The sequence below is a fragment of the Varanus komodoensis genome, unplaced genomic scaffold (assembly GCF_004798865.1).
Source record: "Varanus komodoensis strain SLA01 unplaced genomic scaffold, ASM479886v1 scaffold6_2, whole genome shotgun sequence".
NCBI classification, from domain to species: Eukaryota; Metazoa; Chordata; class Lepidosauria; order Squamata; family Varanidae; genus Varanus; species Varanus komodoensis.
The window spans coordinates 21998314-22016108 of NW_025336346.1; the positions used below are offsets into that span (position 1 = coordinate 21998314).

The 17795-nt window shown below is 40.3% G+C and overlaps 1 protein-coding gene across 5 annotated transcripts in view; it reads left to right on the forward strand.

Moving 5' to 3' along the window:
- SLC6A6 (solute carrier family 6 member 6) overlaps positions 1–17795 on the forward strand; it is a 65018-nt gene that overhangs the window by 29492 nt on the left and 17731 nt on the right. For all 5 annotated transcript variants that reach the window (XM_044451557.1, XM_044451556.1, XM_044451560.1 and 2 more), the window contains 6 exons: positions 1827–2061; positions 6553–6685; positions 10455–10589; positions 11974–12077; positions 12189–12313; positions 16069–16181. In XM_044451557.1, the coding sequence (XP_044307492.1) occupies positions 1827–2061; positions 6553–6685; positions 10455–10589; positions 11974–12077; positions 12189–12313; positions 16069–16181 (845 nt within the window). The remainder of the gene's footprint in view (positions 1–1826; positions 2062–6552; positions 6686–10454; positions 10590–11973; positions 12078–12188; positions 12314–16068; positions 16182–17795) is intronic.

Below are 17795 nucleotides of genomic sequence, written 5' to 3' on the forward strand. Positions count from 1 at the left end.
TCCTCTCCTCTGTAGTTCACCTTTCTGGAGAACGACAAAGTGCTGGCCTTGCGGATGTTGTTTTACTGAGAACAAAACCTTCTCAGCAGGGACTTTACAGGACTGTGTAAGAGTCACCTAGCGCCATTGATTGCAAAAGAACTAAGAATCACTTGTATTTCTGAGCGTAAATTGAATTGTTAGATCTGTAATGTGACATGATCTTCCAGAGATCTTTTGGGTTTTTTCATTTTTTGTACTGCTATGTTCCTTTACCCTTCAATAAACTGCTTACTCATGTGAATTAACATTACCGATTTTAATGTCAACCCAATAAGAGGCCTTAACATGCAGTCACTGAAGTCCTATAAAATCCTTCTTGGCAGTTAACCAGACAAGATTTAAATGCATTCCTTCCTGTCTGTGGAGAGCCATCCTGCCCTATCTGTGAGTGTTATAGCATGAGGTAAAATAGCTTCCTGGTTTATAAAGCATAGACTTCAGAACAGTTTTAAATAAGGCATAGTGGGTCTGATAATCTGTTACCCTTTTCACCATGACAAGAGGTGATCCAGGCCATGGGAAGTGAGATGAGCTGAATCTTGGAGCTCCTGGCAGAGATAAGCATAGGTGCTTCCAGCCAATTCCCTTCATTTCAGAGCTGAAGGCAGGCAGTGCGGGCATGTGACCTTTGCTAGCCAGTGAAGGTCACTCTGTGTTTGAAACACCTGAATACTTTGCATCTTAGGGAAGGGAGGTCCTGATGCCAGCGCAATTTTAGTTGGCCAGTAAGGCCAGCCAAAATGTGTCAACCTTCCTGATGCAATGTTTAAAAATACACAACTGTAACAGCAGTGCTAAAGTCTAGAAGATCCCGATAGACATTTTAGAATTGATTTTCTTTTACATTGCATTGATTTTCTTTGAGAACACAAGGAACTCTTTATATTCCTTGTCTTAAATCCGTGGATCTTTACTGAACGTGGCTTCATAGCTGCAGCTGGAAAATGTGGACTGGCTGGCATGCTCTAGGATAGCTCAATCGATTCACCAGTCATTAAGTTGTCCCAGGGCAGCCGGGTGTTTCATAAGGGGATTGCCAGCTTAGATCAGCTTTGTGTCTCCCAAGCTACTTACTGGGAAACAAGTGCCACGGAAATCTGTAGGCCCTCTTGCCAAGTGAATGAACCTGTGATTTGGATGAAAGTTAAAGCCTTATGCCAGTATGCGACCCATTAGCATCTTGCATGCCATTTTGTGTGGAGGACATGACCTTATCTGCCAGTGACCCTGTGTTTGAAAACCAAACAGGGCAGGGTTTTATTTTTATATTGTCAAACATTGATATCTGTGTTAAACATTTATCTTCTTTTACAAATAGCAGGCACAAGACTTTTGCAATAAGAGAGAGATGCATGAATACTTTACAGTTTTTTCTTTGTTGACTTTCTCTGTTTAACTGTTGACCTCCTTATCAGACCTGACACAAACATATTCACCTAGAAAGTTGCTGTTACATTTACCATTGCTGCCGCCAGTGCTGCTTGTGACATGAACGGTGGACTCCTATGCAAGTTTAGACAGGAAAAAAGGCCTACAACTCCCAGCATGCCAGGTCTAAACTTGCATAGGATTGCAACTTAAGGCTGTGATTCTATATACACATCCCTGGGAATAAAAGCTACTGAATTTGATTGTACTTCTAAATAGACATGTACAAGATTCCCATGTAAGTCTCCCATCTTAGATGAGCTACCGGAGAGCTAAACCCACTGAAAGTGAAAATTCTTAGTAAATCTACCTTATTTCATGTGTTCCTTTCTTTTGCTTTCTCTTTCTAAAAACAGGAATAGGTTATGCTTCCATCGTGATTGTGTCACTTCTGAATGTGTATTACATTGTCATCCTGGCCTGGGGACTCTACTATCTATTCCAGTCTTTTACCAGTGTCCTGCCTTGGGCTCTCTGTCACCAAAAGTGGAATTCAGAACACTGTGTGGAAGACATTCTCAGGCACAACAAAACACTTTGGTTGTCAGCAAATGCCACTAACTTCACTTCTCCTGTCACAGAGTTTTGGGAGTAAGCACATCTAATTGTTCTTGTTGATTGTTCTTTCTGATGGATGACAGATGATAGAAAGCAGCTCTGATTGAAATTATAAGGGGAACCGTAGACCATTACATAGTCTTGCAGAGGCCTGGGATAGTATTTTCTGCTAAAGTTCAGTTGATATCAAAGACAAACATGTCTCAGTCCTTAAACAAATCTAAAGTCACCATTCATGTGTTTCTGTCCTCTCTGTCATGTTGCCCTTTTTCATACATTCCTGGGTGAACTGGGTAAATGCAATGCAATGGGTTCCTGTTGTTGTGTTTGGTCTAACTTCTGAAGGCTGAGCTTCTGGTACCTGTGGATGATCCTCACATAGTGTGTGTGTCTGCATACTTGTGGCTCTAAATGGTGCAAGAAGCCTTCTTGTGTAGCGGAACCTGCTTCCTTCAGATGTGATATCGAACGTGGTAATAGCAGAAATAGGGAAATGACTTGATGGGAGCAACCTGGCTAGATGTGCAGCTGCCCCTTTCACTACATTTACCTTATTCACACAAATTGGAAAGGCCCTTTAAGCTTCCTTCAGATGAAGGGCTCACCCACCAAATCAAACAAGAGCAGGGGCTCACTGGCTTACTCTGCACCTAATACTACACCTCCTGGCTTGCAGACATCTGGATTATGCCATGCACAGTGAGTCTACAGCTGTATGCATAAGGACAGCCACATCACCTGGAACCCCAATCATGCAGGGCTCCAGGTCACATTTATTTATTTATTTATTTATTTAAACATTTTTATGCCGCCCCATTCGCCGAAGCCTCGGGGCGGCTTACAACAATAAATTAAAAAATAATTATAATATTAAATTAAAAAATATAAACATTAGAATAAAAATACAAAAATACAATATAAAATAAGCCGCCCTGAGTGCCTTTGTGCTCATAGCTGCATACATTGAGAGGTCAGCCAGCAAGAGCGGCATCGGGGTGGAACCCAATAGCATGACTCCACTCCCTGTTTGTGCCTTTATACATTTTCAGGAGTTTTTGGTTTCTGTGGAAGCCCATTATTTGGTGGGCTGGTGGAACCCAAAGTAGGTTTAACAAGATGACAGGTTTCCTTTCCCCAAAGACCTTCAGAGAAAAGTATTTATTTGTTTTTCCCATTTGACTTACTATTAAGCACAAGCTTCTTACACTGAATAAATTCTAACAGCCCTTCTCACATTACTAATAATGTCTCTAGTCTAATAATGCCTGAATGCAACTGAGAGTATCAGTGGTCTTTTCTGTGAGATTTACATGTGGAGATGTAGAATAGTCCATAAGCAGAAACCAAGCTTGGTCTATGCACGATCATCACTCCTGTCCGTGGCTTGACGTATTCCATTCCCTGAAATACTATATTAGTTCTTCAAATTAACTTGACCTAACATACATTTATACATGTATGTAGGTTGATCATTGGACAAGCAATGACATCTATGGAGAAGATAATTGGTATGCGTTATATTTAGAAAATGCATACTAGGAGATATGCTGAAACTTGCAACCCAACTCCCCTAGTTAACATAATACCTTGGATAATACATATATCATAATCCACTAATGACTACAGCAAACAAGAAAATGATGCCTGTAGTACAAAACTTTTAAATGCGCCATTAGCAATAGCCAGCTGTTCAGTATTCATAAATAATACTGAGTTTTTACTGCATGGCATAATAATAAATTCCATTTTAGTTATCTAACACATACAGGAACAGTGAGAAGAACAATGTTAACTTATTATACGGGGAGAGCTTACCTAAGGAATTTGCACCTTACATTAACAGAGAATTTTCAGTAAACACATAGCCATGCTATATACATTGGTTGGACTTAGTTAATAAGTTCCTTAAGGGCATGATCCTGTGCAGGTTTACACAGAAAAAAGTTCTATAGCTTCCAGCATTCACCAGCCGGCTGAAGCACTTTTCTCTTTCTAAACCTGCATAGGATCGCACCTTAATCCACTTAACAAGTGGAATAATGCATGTTACCTTGCAAATATGTAAGCCTCTTTATCATGTATTAAGCTCCCTTGAATTGGGTCCCGGAAGACTAACTTTTGAGTCAGGTAACCGTTGTTGGTTGAGATTTGAAACCTAAGTGGGATGTATCTGTGCAGATTTATTGATTGTTCCTATTGAAGCAGATGCATTTCAGACATGGTTGGCCTTGTGAAACACTCACCTTCACTTGCCAAGTCCCGCCCTCTTTCTAAGCACAGTTACAGATTATGCATTGGAGGCTGTCATTATAGGTGATTTGAGTTAATGGCCTGTGTAAATTTCATGCTTACTTGAGCAGCAGTCATAAGGGACAAGTAATGTTGGCTTTATTTCCAGAGATTTACCTCTTGGGATTGCATCACATGCTTCAATTTCTTAGCTGTAAAGACTGTATTTCATAGTATAGGGTTGTAAGCCTAGAACAGCAAGAGGATGAAGTAGGGAAAAAGTGTGAGTGAAGAAGAGCCTTGATTATCCAATCTTGCCACACAGAAGTTTATAATTGCTTGTGCATAAGGAGACCTGCTTCATCTAGACGAGCTCACCAGATGCATAAACCTAAGCCAAAGAGAACAAAACTAAACAGATTCCACTTTAACTTTAGGTGCCCTTGAAGGCAGCTATGTGTTTGCACTTTCCCTTCTCTTAGGTGAGAACCTTGAGCAAAGCTGGTTTGTTATCATGCTCGCTGTTCTAAACAGCTTTAGTCTAAGTTGAAATGGCATCGCTTTAAAAATCACATGGTTCCCCTAGTTCTGGGATTGTTTGCTTACTTGCTAAAGCTGAAGATTGTGCATAGAAGTGACTCTGTACTCAGTTCCCTTCTGCGCTGGATTTGGTTTTAAAATCACTTGAGTTAAATCACCAGTAGTAATAAATAATTGGTTTATACTTTATGGCTCTATACAGTAAAAATGGAAGAGTGGGCTTACAGCATCTCTCTCTACGCATCACAAATCGGTATTATCAATAACCACTTCCTCAGGCGTAGTAACACTAGTTTCAGCGGGGCTTCTCATGACTGGATTGCCTTTCCAGTGGTAATGCGCATTGTTCTGAAGTAAAAACAAACCATGACTCCATTTTAGGCCACTTTAGATATGTTACTCTGTTGTATAGTTTATGGCATAGCCCTTCTGATACTATGCCATTCAAATCAGTTCTCAGGTATTCAACATGAACAGTTAACACTCATCAACAGCATTCACACAACACAACTGTGGGCCAAACTGCACATGACAAACAGTTCTGGGAGCCTTCCTTGTTGATTTTTTTAAAGAAAAAGTAGGTGCCTGAACTAGTGAGTGCAAAGCCCGAGGGAAGGAGCGTGGAACTTGGTATCTAGTTCCTCTCATTCCGAGGGCTGCTGCTCATCCCGCCCCTTTTGTGCCATTTGTCTTCCCCCTGTTTCCTGCTTTTCCATCTACAATGGTTTCTAGGCTCTGAGAGCGTAATTTATTTCTCCTCATGAAAGGGGTGGGGGGAACTTTCAGGTGATTTTGAGCAGGACGCGAAAGGGGTAAGTAGCTCTTTTCACCATTTAGAATGGTAGCAGCAGCAGCAAAACACAAGTACAGGCAGTCTCAGATTTCATTGCTGGGATAGCCTAATTTGTTTGTAAGTCGGATCGTGTACATACAGGTCGTATTTAGCATGAGTAAGCCAAATGTTTGTCTTAGTATACATATTTTTTCATCTTTCTGTGTATATAGAAACACTTAAGAAACACTTCCATATACACTAAAATGTCTTAAACACAGTAAAGTACAATAAAACAAGTTATGGAAGGCAATGCTAACAGCTCGTGACCTGAAACACACTGTCTTGAGTACACCCGAGTGACAAACAACTGACGTCGTGGAACGTTTTCATGAACCTAAATAATAGTTCCTGTATTACTACTATGAACCATTTGATTTTTAACTCAAATTTTTAAATTAACTGGCTTCATGGCAGTTCATTCTTAAGTACAGATTTTCGGAACTCGGACGTTTGTAATCCGGGACTGCCTGTAATAGAATTGCCCATCGTTTGTACTCTGAGCTGCCTGTCATTCTTGGCCCCCGTCAATAGTGCTTTCCCATATTAAAAAACCATAGTTTTATTATTTTATAGTACATATTTACATAATGAATCAAGTGGAAACCATTTAACCTGCTTGATTTGATTTGGCACCATAAATTTTAGCAAGAACTAAATAGATTAAATAGGCAATATTGTAAATGCCATCATTCTGCTTTCAAAAACGGCTTCTGAGAAGCAAGGAATTTAATACATTTTAATTGTTTTTATAGATGCTTCATTATGTTTTAATTGGTTTTATGGTTTAATTGGTTTTTACTTTGTTAGTATGTTTTGTGTTGTAAGCCAGCAATTAGAGTCAGCCTATAAATCTAAATAAATAAATAGTCTTACGGTATCTTTGTTTGTTTGTTTTTTTCATTTCTTTTTACCATTTTAAGGAACAATGTCCTGAGCTTGTCTTCAGGAATCGATAAGCCTGGCGTTGTCAAGTGGGACCTGGCTCTTTGCCTCCTTCTCGTCTGGGTAGTATGTTTCTTTTGCATTTGGAAAGGTGTGAAGTCCACTGGGAAAGTAAGTGTTTGTTGACTCTCTTTTATAATATTTGTCTTAACATGTGATCTCTGACTAGAATTAAAGGATAGATTCTTTGGGTTAAAGTAAGTAAACAGTTTATCGGGCACCAAAATATATTTATGGATTATTTTGCTGGGATAGATCAGCTGGCAAGTAGCAATGAACACTTTAATTGGTGTTAAAGGGGTGTTAAATTGAAACAAGTTCTTTGGAGCAGGAAAAAAAGGGCTTCTCACTTCTAACATTCCCTAGCCATTTCCTAGGGTGGCTGGGGAATGCTGGGAGTTGGGAGGGTTTTCTCTGTCTAAACTTTCATAAGATTGTACTTCTGGTGTCTAAACAGAAACTTCAGAACCATTCTAAACTGCAGTTTTGTACCCATGCCAAATGTCAGGCCTAAAAATTCTGCAATATCTTAGCAAGAGTTTTGCCCTGCTTGTTATTTTAAACTTTTCAACCTACTCCTTGTTTATCCAAGATTGGGAATAGATTTATTGCTTAGTTTCCTTTATGAACTCTTTTGCTAGACCCACTGAAAACTTGGGATAAATTCAGAGGAACTTCAAGAACTCCATAAAGTCTGGCTTCTTTATTTCCTTGTTTCTCTAGGATCAAATTTGTTGAATGTCCATGTCCTTTTGTTTTTATTATTGCTGAACATTCTTTGGTTGTCCTCATTTTGTCAAGAGGGTTAACCTATGGGAGATAAATATTATTAAGTGACAGGCAGACTATCCTTCATTTTGAACACATACTAAAGAATAAAGTCTAGGAATTCCAATGCATTGCTTAAGAATATGATGTTTAAAAATCAGAGTAATTCTAAATTTACAGGATTAATATTTATTCATGTGACTCTAATTTCATCACGGATTTTTAAAGCCAAGTCAAATACAAGTATTGTACTGCCTTATTTTTCAGACTTTTTTCTTGTTTTTTGTTTTACCCAAAGCAGCTTCCATAGCTCAGTGCTAGTAAGGTCTGAAAATATTTATCTTCCAGTTAATTCCTATTGGCATAATATATTGGATTAGAATGGCAATCATGGGATCAAATCTGATTAATTTTAGAGTAGAATTTGCTAGTAATCAAGGATAGAATTATATGCTCCTTATCTTTGATGTTAACAAGAAAAGGAGTAATAGTTATTACCAATCAATAACCATGTTTAATAGTAATGTTTAATAGCTATTAAGACAGGTACCAAATTAAACAGGCTGGAAGATTTGTGGGAGAAAAATCCAGGAGAATTTCTGAACTATCTATAGCATTATTTTAAATAGGATTTTCCAAAGGAAGTTGCGGGGGGGGGGGGGGAATTACCTGAAGAGGATGATGTAGTTACATGTGTTGTATTTAGAAATCAGACTGGCTGCATGAGTTATTATAATGGAGTAGGCTTTGATATCTACTCTCTTGAGGCAAGAAGATATATCTCAGGAGCTTTTATCTAGCTGAACCAATTTCATGAAAACAAATTTATATTAAAAGTAACAGAAATGTAATTACCAGGACGATAAATGCCAAGGCCATATTTGAAGGATAAATAAATAAAGGTCAGTGTGAAAATAACTGGATGTGTCTGTCCAGTGCCAATGCCCAGGAGGCCGGCATGCACTCAGCTTTAGGAGACCCCACCCAAAATAAGGCAAGGTGTACAGACCCACTGGATTAATCTCCTGCGACGATGGGTTCACATATTAATTTATTCTATTGATCTGGGTATGTATTAAATACATTGTCAGTGGTTTCCTGCCCAGCTCCATACTTTTTCTGTGCTGAAAACAGTGTTGCAAGATCTGAAGAAAGAGCTTTTCATTGGGTTAATGGCTATGATGTACATGGTATACACATTCACACATCGGTTCTGCTCTCTGGTGAATCTGTGTTCACATACCTGTGTTCTGTCATTCGAGCCTTGTTCAGGCATCACACTTGAAGGGGGAAAGGCAGTGCACCATCCTTTGCACTCACTGCTGTGCTTCCCTTGTTGAGCAAGAAGATCTGAAGGGGAATTGCCCTGTGTGCATATTCACTTGACCACTGGTAGAAACCTCCATGACCTTGGGGAACTGTCTTTATCAGGATTCCCGATTCCATGCCTGCTTCCAAGTGAAGATCCATTTCAGCCCTCTTCAGGCTTTCCAAGTGGCAGTAACAGTGGCACAGTGGCTTGGAAAAAGGATTCTCTTTTAATAATATTTTGTAACCCACCCAGAGGACATCTATTAATGGTTAGATTAAAATATTATGAATAAATGAATGAATATATATAAGAAATCTACCAATACCAGAATTTAGCTGAGCAGCACTTGCATCTTGGTATCACGGAAAAGCTTACAGTTAGACATCATCAGGTCTTTGAAGCTGCAGGAGAAGTAGGCAAATCTTTCTAGCAATTGTTCTCATACATGGCATTTACTTCCAGCCTGGCTGCACATATTCCCTTCTCTTGTTCACTCTTCTGGTGTGACCACCTTTTCTGTCTTCCCGTTTGATTAGCTTATGCCATGTCAAGAGTATGTTCAGATGACCAAGTTCTCCCCAGTGAGTTTTCCATTATATAAAAGAGGTTTCCAGGCTTTAACAAAGTCCAGCACTACTTTCAGCAAGCATGTTTGCTGAAAGTATAGTCTTGCCAAGGGTGTCACACTTTGACCCCTTCATTTCCACTTGTTTCCAAGTTGCTTTGAACAGAAGTGGGACCCATACTGAAATTATTTGAAACGATGTAGCATGAAATCAATTCTAATAAAAATAGGAAGGAGGTACGGCCATTTGAAAAGACATGCAGAAAGACTTCATGATATTTCTGAGTGAAGTTATACTTTACTTTACTTTGGACTAGTTCCACTGATGATGCTTCAAGTACATAAAGACAGCTCAGAAGGATGGAACACCTTGAGTGCTCCAATTTCATTTACTTCTGTTTGTGTGATATTTGGTGCTGCATGCTTCATTAGGTTGATGGATGCGATCTGCAGTCTGTATAATGAGAATTAAGTGTGTTGGCTTGTCAGTTTGAGTGGCAATGCAACAACTTCCTGTTAAAGAAGACTAAGTTTAATAAAGTCTGACAGAAGGATTTGGCATATTTCATGTGTTATCTCCAATGGTGACTTTTTTCCCCTTTTAGCAGAAAGCACTTCTACTTGCATAGGGCAAGACACCGATTTTTGCTTGTGTCCTCTACCTGCTGCAACTGTCTTATGTGATATCCCATACTGTTCCCTACTTGTAAGAGCAGCTTTCTAGAGGCATGAGAGCCTGCAATGTACTGGGGGACTGGTAGAAATTCAGTGTTCTGTTTTGGGCATGTGGAACTAACTAAAGATAGATTCCATAGCTCCTTTTCCTCATAGGCATTCAGCAAATTCCCAAGTAGCTACAAAGCTCTTTGCTGAGAAAGTATGCAATCAGGACTGGCCAGTAATTTGCAATAACCAAAAAGAAATATAAGGAAAAACATAGGATCGTATGGAAGAACTGTAAAGATAAAGGTGCCCAGAACTAACGTCTGCAGAAAATACTTTTATCCTTGTTCTTAACAGTCTACTTTCTCTTGCATGTTATATATATTGATGCAAGTTCGGGAACCTGCTGATCCATTAACTGTTGTCAGCAAAGTACAAATATTAAATAAATATTTAATAAAATAAAATAAAATATTAAATTAAATAAATCTGAGTGTATAGTTTTAAATTACAGGAGTAAAGTAATTTTAATTCCGTATTTCTATTGCCCCTTTCCCCTTTCTTTTTGCCAGGTTGTGTACATAACAGCAACATTTCCTTTTGTCATGCTTTTTGTACTGTTGATTCGTGGTGTCACTTTACCTGGAGCTGCAGAGGGCATAAAATTCTATCTTTACCCTGACATCTCTCGCCTGTCGGACCCACAGGTGGGTTGTAGGAAGTGGGAACTGTTACATGTTTCTTCCTGTAGTCTAGAACAAAGTTTGAGGAGGGCAGCGGCACAATTGCATGGTAGATTGTTTTTGTAAACTTAAACAGTCAAATCCTAATTGAAAATTACTTCCATGGTTCTATTTTTCCCATCTTATCTTGTAAAAAAGGCTGCTATTGTTAATGTGTTAATGCATTTTCTGTGTGTGTATACAGAAGGATTCTGAGGCTTGTAGACTCTGTCCAAATATAGAACCTCAGCTTTTTTTGTTGATATTAGGCTGTGGACAAGATAAGGCAGATAATTTTTGCTTCAGTCTTTAGCTCTTAAAGGCAACAAAGTTATGGAGCAGCAAGCATAACGGTAAGAAGCACTTGTGAGTATTCGCAACTGCCCTGTGTTCTATGAATGCCCCTGGGGAGGGCAGTTACAGATCATGACATAAAATGGGAAACGATGAAAACCTTCCACACTCTTTGTAAGATCTTGCTTTTACACACCTGCTTGGAAGGTGGCACCCTTAATAAGTTCTTTTCTCCTACTTTGGTACTTGCTACATCAGTTAGATGATCTTCACCTCCTTACAGTTTATATGATAATTTTTGATCTGATCAGCTGCAAGCTCTGCAGGGAAAATACAAAGCATTCAGTCAAATGAAAAAGTTCTAACAAGGCTATGATAATTTATCATCAATGGTCAAATCCTGTATTTGGTTAAAAGCTAAAATTTAAAACAATAAAAAGGTGAAACTTTTTTCTTGAATGGTTGTGATATAAACAGTAAAAGAAAGATAGTACATCTTATGAGACAAATGGAAATGCCACTAAGAACAATCCTTCTAGAGCACCTTCATAGCAACATTAATGTACAAGAGGCTTCTGAAAAGCTGCTGCTTCTCCATTTCAGATGCTTCAGGCTATAGACTAGACTAGAGCATATGGTCCTATGCAGCCACGGCAAGAAAACATACCAAGAGGTGGAGGGGATCATAGTTTTATCCACTGCTTTGTTTTAGAAGGCTGGGATCCTTAAAACTGCTAAACAGATGTGAAACTGTGTCTTGCATGTCTATGCATCTGCTGTTACCTACAAACTCATGAGACTTCACATATGAAATGTTTTGCTGTTCTTTTAAAAATTCTTCTGTTGGTTCATTTTTGTGACGAAATGTGATCATTTGTATGCAATGATAGAAATGAATGCAGCAGAGTGACATTATTAGTAACTGCCAATGTCCATGACCAGGTTATTTTGAAAAGATGCTTTCCTTTTGTGGTTATATTGGGGAAGAGGTTGCAATCTGGATTAGAAATAAAGAATAGCCAGAATTGGTGCAAGATGCCACCTTGTGATGGGCTTCCTTTCGTCTTTTCCTTAGGTCTGGATAGATGCTGGGACACAGATCTTCTTCTCCTATGCAATCTGCTTAGGTGCAATGACTTCCTTGGGGAGCTACAATAAATACAAATACAACTGCTATAGGCAAGTTTCCTACCAAAGGGGTTTTAGTGTGTTAGCTAATTGATGTGTAGGGAACCATGGGTTCAATTTTTTTCTTCAATTAACTTCCTCCATGACATATGTGTGACTTAGGGACTGTTTGCTGCTGGGATGCCTGAACAGTGGTACCAGTTTTGTGTCTGGCTTCGCAATTTTTTCCGTCCTGGGCTTCATGGCACAAGAGCAAGGGGTGGACATTGCTGATGTGGCAGAGTCAGGTACGATGGTGTTGGTGGCAGTGATGGTGGGCACTGCCACCCAGTGTGTGAGCAAAGTACTGCAGAATAACGCAGCCCAAAGAGGAGAGAGATTTTGGAAATTAAAAAAGAAAAATACAGTATTTCAGGGAACAAATTAAGTCTAGTGATTTCAACGAGCGTGACAGTTCAAAAGACATACTTTCAAAAAGCTGAAATATAAAATGGATTTGTTAAACAAAAACAGCACTCAAAACTGAGTTAAGAGTACATGTAATTTGTAAAGATGGAAATCCTTCCGGCCCCACTCGCCTCCAAGTGGTTACTTTCCCTGTCCTTCAATCAATTTCCAAACAGTCATGGTTTCTGGAAAAATAGACCCACCATATTCGCTCAAGAGATGATAGCTGTGCTAGAAAATGTCTGCTTTTGTTATTGCAGTGTGTGTATTTTAGAGAAGAATGGGCACTGATGAAGCCAATGCTATCTGTAACAAGGATGCTTGGCAACCGGTGGGAGAGAGAGCTGGAGGCTCCTCTCTCAGCCTTCCAGTGCCCCTAGTTCATGGACAGTTCCTCAGATCAGTGGCCCAAATTCCATACTTGCACAGCTGTGTGCGGGAAACAAGTGTGGATTTTGCCCTATATGCCTAGGGATAATTTTTGTAGTATTGTGCTTGGAAAAGAACTGCATGTGTACTGAAAGGATAGTATATCCCTAACTCCATTGCTTTTGAAGAAAGCATGCAAGTTATTTGGACCGTCCTTGTGGCACCTGAACAAATGAAGGAACTTCAGGGTGTTAGGCTCAGGCATGCTAGACCAGATCCTTGCATATTGCAGCCTGTATCAGCCGACTGAAAACTGTAGCACTAAGACTGTTTGGCAGCATTGTCTCCAACTGATTACAGTGGCTTGTAAATAGTGTCCCGTGGAATCCCAGACATTTCTGTTGGCCATAACCGTGATTGCCCAAGGTAGACATCTCATTTTCCATGTGGCTGCCCACTTGGGAAGTCTAACCCAAGGCCCAATATGTACCTCAGCATCAGGAGTGAAGCTGTTAAAAGGATGTGCCTACCCTGACGGTGCGCACCCAGCACTGCACACAGAGGCTACCCAAGTGGGCTCTGGGGCAGCGGGGAAACGTGCTCCCTGATTTCAGTGCCATATTGTCAACAGGTTTTTCTTCCTGTGGTGCCATTTTAATGATAGGGAGCAATGCCACTGGAGGTTTGCATTTTCTCTCAATTCCTTTAAAAATACAATGTTTCTCCAGGCAGAGGAAGAAAAATGAGGTTGCTGGGAATGGCAATTAACATATCTTAACTTCCTGGCACATAAACCTGTATGTTTGGAATCCAAATTATTTTGGCCAGAATCCAAAACAGTTAGGCTTGCTTAGCTCTATTGATTTCAGTCAGCTTGAGCATTGTTAAGGCTGCATCCTATGCACACTTACTTGGGAGTAAGCAATACTGAACACAGTGGGACAGGTTTCTCATAACCTACTCAAGTCCCATTGATTTTAATGGGTTTACTCTAAGCATGACTACATTTATATCCAACCCAGTAAGTCTTACTTCTGCCTAAATGGGGATGCATAGGATTTTGCTGCGTGTCTGGTGTGAAATAGTAGCAATTAGATCTAAATTTTGCATGCCTTATTCATGTCTTATTACCCTCTGAGGGCAATTATCATGAAAGGTATCAAAGCTTGATTTGAATTACATTAACTCAGGAGTCAAACCTGTTTCAGTATATGCATATAAGATTTCAGTGTATGAAATCTATTCAGACTAATCTATACATGAATAAACAAATAGATAATAAGGTACTTGTTGAGACTGAGTTCCTTGGGCCTTGTGAGAGAGCTTGGCAGAAACTGCATAACTTGAGGGATGAACCCAGAACATTAATACCTTATGACTCTGATCCATCAGTGTATGCACAAAACCATCTGGTGTTGCAAGTTGAGTCTTTTTGAAAAGCTAAAATATTTAGAGTAAAATTCCTTGGCATAAAGGGGGAATTGTTTTGGACTGGATTCAGTTCTCTCCTTTCTTTCCTGAAGGGCTAACTGGTGGGATTTTCGCTTTTTAAAAAAGCTTCTGTGCATGCAGACCCTGCTGTTGGATCAGAGAAGTGCATAATGTGCATGAGATCTATAGGCCCATGTGGTTCCACATCAGACCAGAGATGCTTATAGTGAGCATTGTCTACAAACGGCTACAATCCAGGGAAAGTTAGTTGGACTTAATTTCCTTTGAAATCTATGGGCCTGGTTAATCATAGCTAGCAGAAGCCCCATTAATTTCAATGGGACACATACAGCTAACTTTTAGGATTGGGGTATTTACTTCTTTTTATCTTTGTTGTACCTTTCTGCCTCCTTCCCATTTTGTTAAATGAAATGGAACATGGACAGCAGCAAAAGCATTTGCAGTGAGTAACCCAAGTGTTTATCCTTGGAGAGAATGCTCTTGCTGTACTTTGCAATAGGTGGGGGGGGGGGGGGAACCTACCAAAGCGACTCTGGAACATTCCAGCACTTCAATGTACTTTTCTTTAAAGCTTGCATGAAACTGTTGACGCAACATTTCTCTGTTATGCTCAAAACATCTAAAAATAAATAATAGCATCTTTCAGCTCCTTAACAACTTTACAACTCTTCCTTTGCCTGAATAAGCGGCACCAATATTAAATAAGAATTATCTCATTGCAGTGCATGAATGTTGTGTGCCATAGAGGTGAGCTTGGTTTTGAATTCTAGTGGCTCACCCAGAGAGAAGATATGGGACAATCTGTGACTGCCTTGGCTATGGATAATTCTGGTTGGAGGGACAATAGTCTTGTTTTGGTCAACCGATTTTCAGAATTCATGGCTGTTGCTTTGTATCATAAGTGAAGGCTGTCTAGTGACTGCGCAAGCTGCAAATGGGTTTGTTAAGGCCACACTGGAGTATGCCACATTTAGCATAATGTGGCTACCGGTCCTACCAGAGGAGAGAACTGTTGGCCAATCATTCAGGTCATCAGTTATTCCAGTGGGAATGATTAAGCCACTACCTTTGTTGCTGCATGTAGAGACTATTTTGTTGGCCTTGCTGGAATAATGGTGGCCTACACCAGCTCTGCATTTGGCTTGCTGAATAGAAGACCAAAGCCAGCCTGGTACCCTCCAAAGGTTTTGGGCCACAGGTCCTAGGATTCCCAGCCATTGGTCATGCTGGTTGGGGCTGCTGGGAGCTGAAGTCTAAAATGTCTGGAGAGTACCAGTTGAGGGAAGACTGCTCTAGAAGCTCCTGTGTTGATTGTGTCTGCCCAAGAACGGGCTGAAAGTTTCAGAATTCAAGAGAGAAAGTGAAGCACTGCTTTTCTCTCTCTCTCTCCTTAAAAACCATAGAAATTGGTTACACTATAGTTATATTGCACTTAGTCCAGAAGCTCAGTAGCCCCTCTTCCCTTTCTTTGTGATTGATATGTTTAGACCTGGACCTGTGGTTGGCATGCCTGAGACAGATGGTGAGGTTGACAATGGATAAGCAATTATGCTTGGATGTTTTCACTGGAGCTCTATTGTAGCTATGCATGCTTCTTTGTCAGATAAAGGATCCGAGTGAATTCCGTTGTGGAATCTTCAGTTGGGTTTGGGTTTATCTGAATGGAACCAGGCATTGGTAGTGGGGAGGGGGGTCTTGCATTAAAAAAGAGCTGCTTATTTACTACATCTTCTCCCTTTCCCCCCTTCCTTTCTCTCTCCCTTTCTTCCTCTAGGTCCAGGCCTGGCCTTTATTGCCTATCCAAAAGCTGTGTCCATGATGCCACTCCCAACTTTTTGGGCTATTCTTTTTTTTATTATGCTTCTGTTGCTTGGCCTGGACAGCCAGGTGAGTAATTCTGGTGAGAGCATGGTGTCATAGTGTGCAGTAGAAAACCTACAGCAGAACTAGAGTTTGTTGAATTTTCTGCTCTGATGCAAAGCTGTCCTAAAGATTGCAGGAAAAAGCAACCTTGTGCTTTTCCCTCGATCTCTCTAGCAGGGAACGAATAACCAGAAAAGGTGTCCAGATGTTGTTCTTTGCGTATTTCCTGGCATAGAGTTCCTATGTAGGTTGCATGGCTTAAATACCTTTTATTTAAAGGGTACAATATATTTGGCATCTTGTCCGCAAATCTGCTTACAAATAAGAGCAGCAAAAAATGGATGCCAGCACCAAAACAGCAAGGATCTCAAGAGCTTATCGGAACGGTGTTTTCACAACTGGAGGTGAAGGAATTGGTTAGAATATGAAGCTGTATTGCCAAGTTTAGTTGGCGACACATTCAAAACACATTTATGTGTTCTTTTTTTCCCCTATGTGTCCCTTGCGTCAGAGATACAGAAGATTTCCCCCTTATGGGCCATGTTTCCATGGGGCTAAGGTTCCAGGGACAGCTTTCCAGTGGCAGATGTGGCCAAAGCTGCATGCAGTTTCCATTCACACGGAAGTTCCTGAGAGAGCGGGCTTCCATCCTCTCCTTTTCTCAAGGGATTGGGCTTCAGAGAGGAAGGAGGGCTTTGTCTGGGCCTTGGCTGGCCCAGTTGGGGAAGCCTGGCAGGCCACTGTTAAGCCCAGGGTTCACTATTGTTCCCACACATACAGACATATTTTAAAGTTGCCATATCCCATATTTCTTCTAAAAAGAGCAGACAATCTTCCATGCAGGTGATGTCCAGGTCTGACCTGCTAAGATTCAGAAATGGACTTAGATGAGGGTCTTTTGGATTGCTCTGTGGACATGTACATTAAACACACACACATGTTCTCCTTGCCCACAGCAAACAACCAGTTAGTTGAGGTCATGTCTCAGATGACCAAAGGTAGAACTTACTGGTTCAGGCAGAAGAGAGGGAGACCGTCCTGTTTGTTTCTCGTGCTTGGCAAACCCCACTGCCCATTTCCTACCTCTCTTCTGTTTAAGCTCTATATTTGCCAGGCGTGGCACATAGATAAAATGAGGGCAAAATTAAGTAGGGTGGTGATGGTGGGGAAAAATGGCAAGAGCCCATCTGGGGCCTGTTAACCTGAAGTTGCTCTTTGCTTATTTAGTCCTTTGAAATTAAATGGTGCTTTATTCAATCAGTCGGTTTTGACATACGTTAACATGCTCCAAATGCACTGTATTGCAGCTAACTGGGTTACGTAGCGGCTTGGGTTTTATGCAATGCGAATCCTATTTACTCAGCCCAATTTGACTGAATAGGAAATAAGTTAGACTAATATTGGGGATAACGTTTTGTGCCTAATTAAGGAAAAAATGAAGCCACCCTTTGATGTTGGCTTCTAAGGAACTGAGCACCCTCACATGTATCGCCTTTTCATTTTAGAAGGTTTTCTTTTAGAGTTCAGCACCTTTCAAAACAATGCCATTCTTTCTGAATCCAAATTCTGTGTTGCTTGTTGCATAATTGGACCGATTGTGCGGTACACATAGTTGTTCCCAAGGAAAATGGTGGGTTT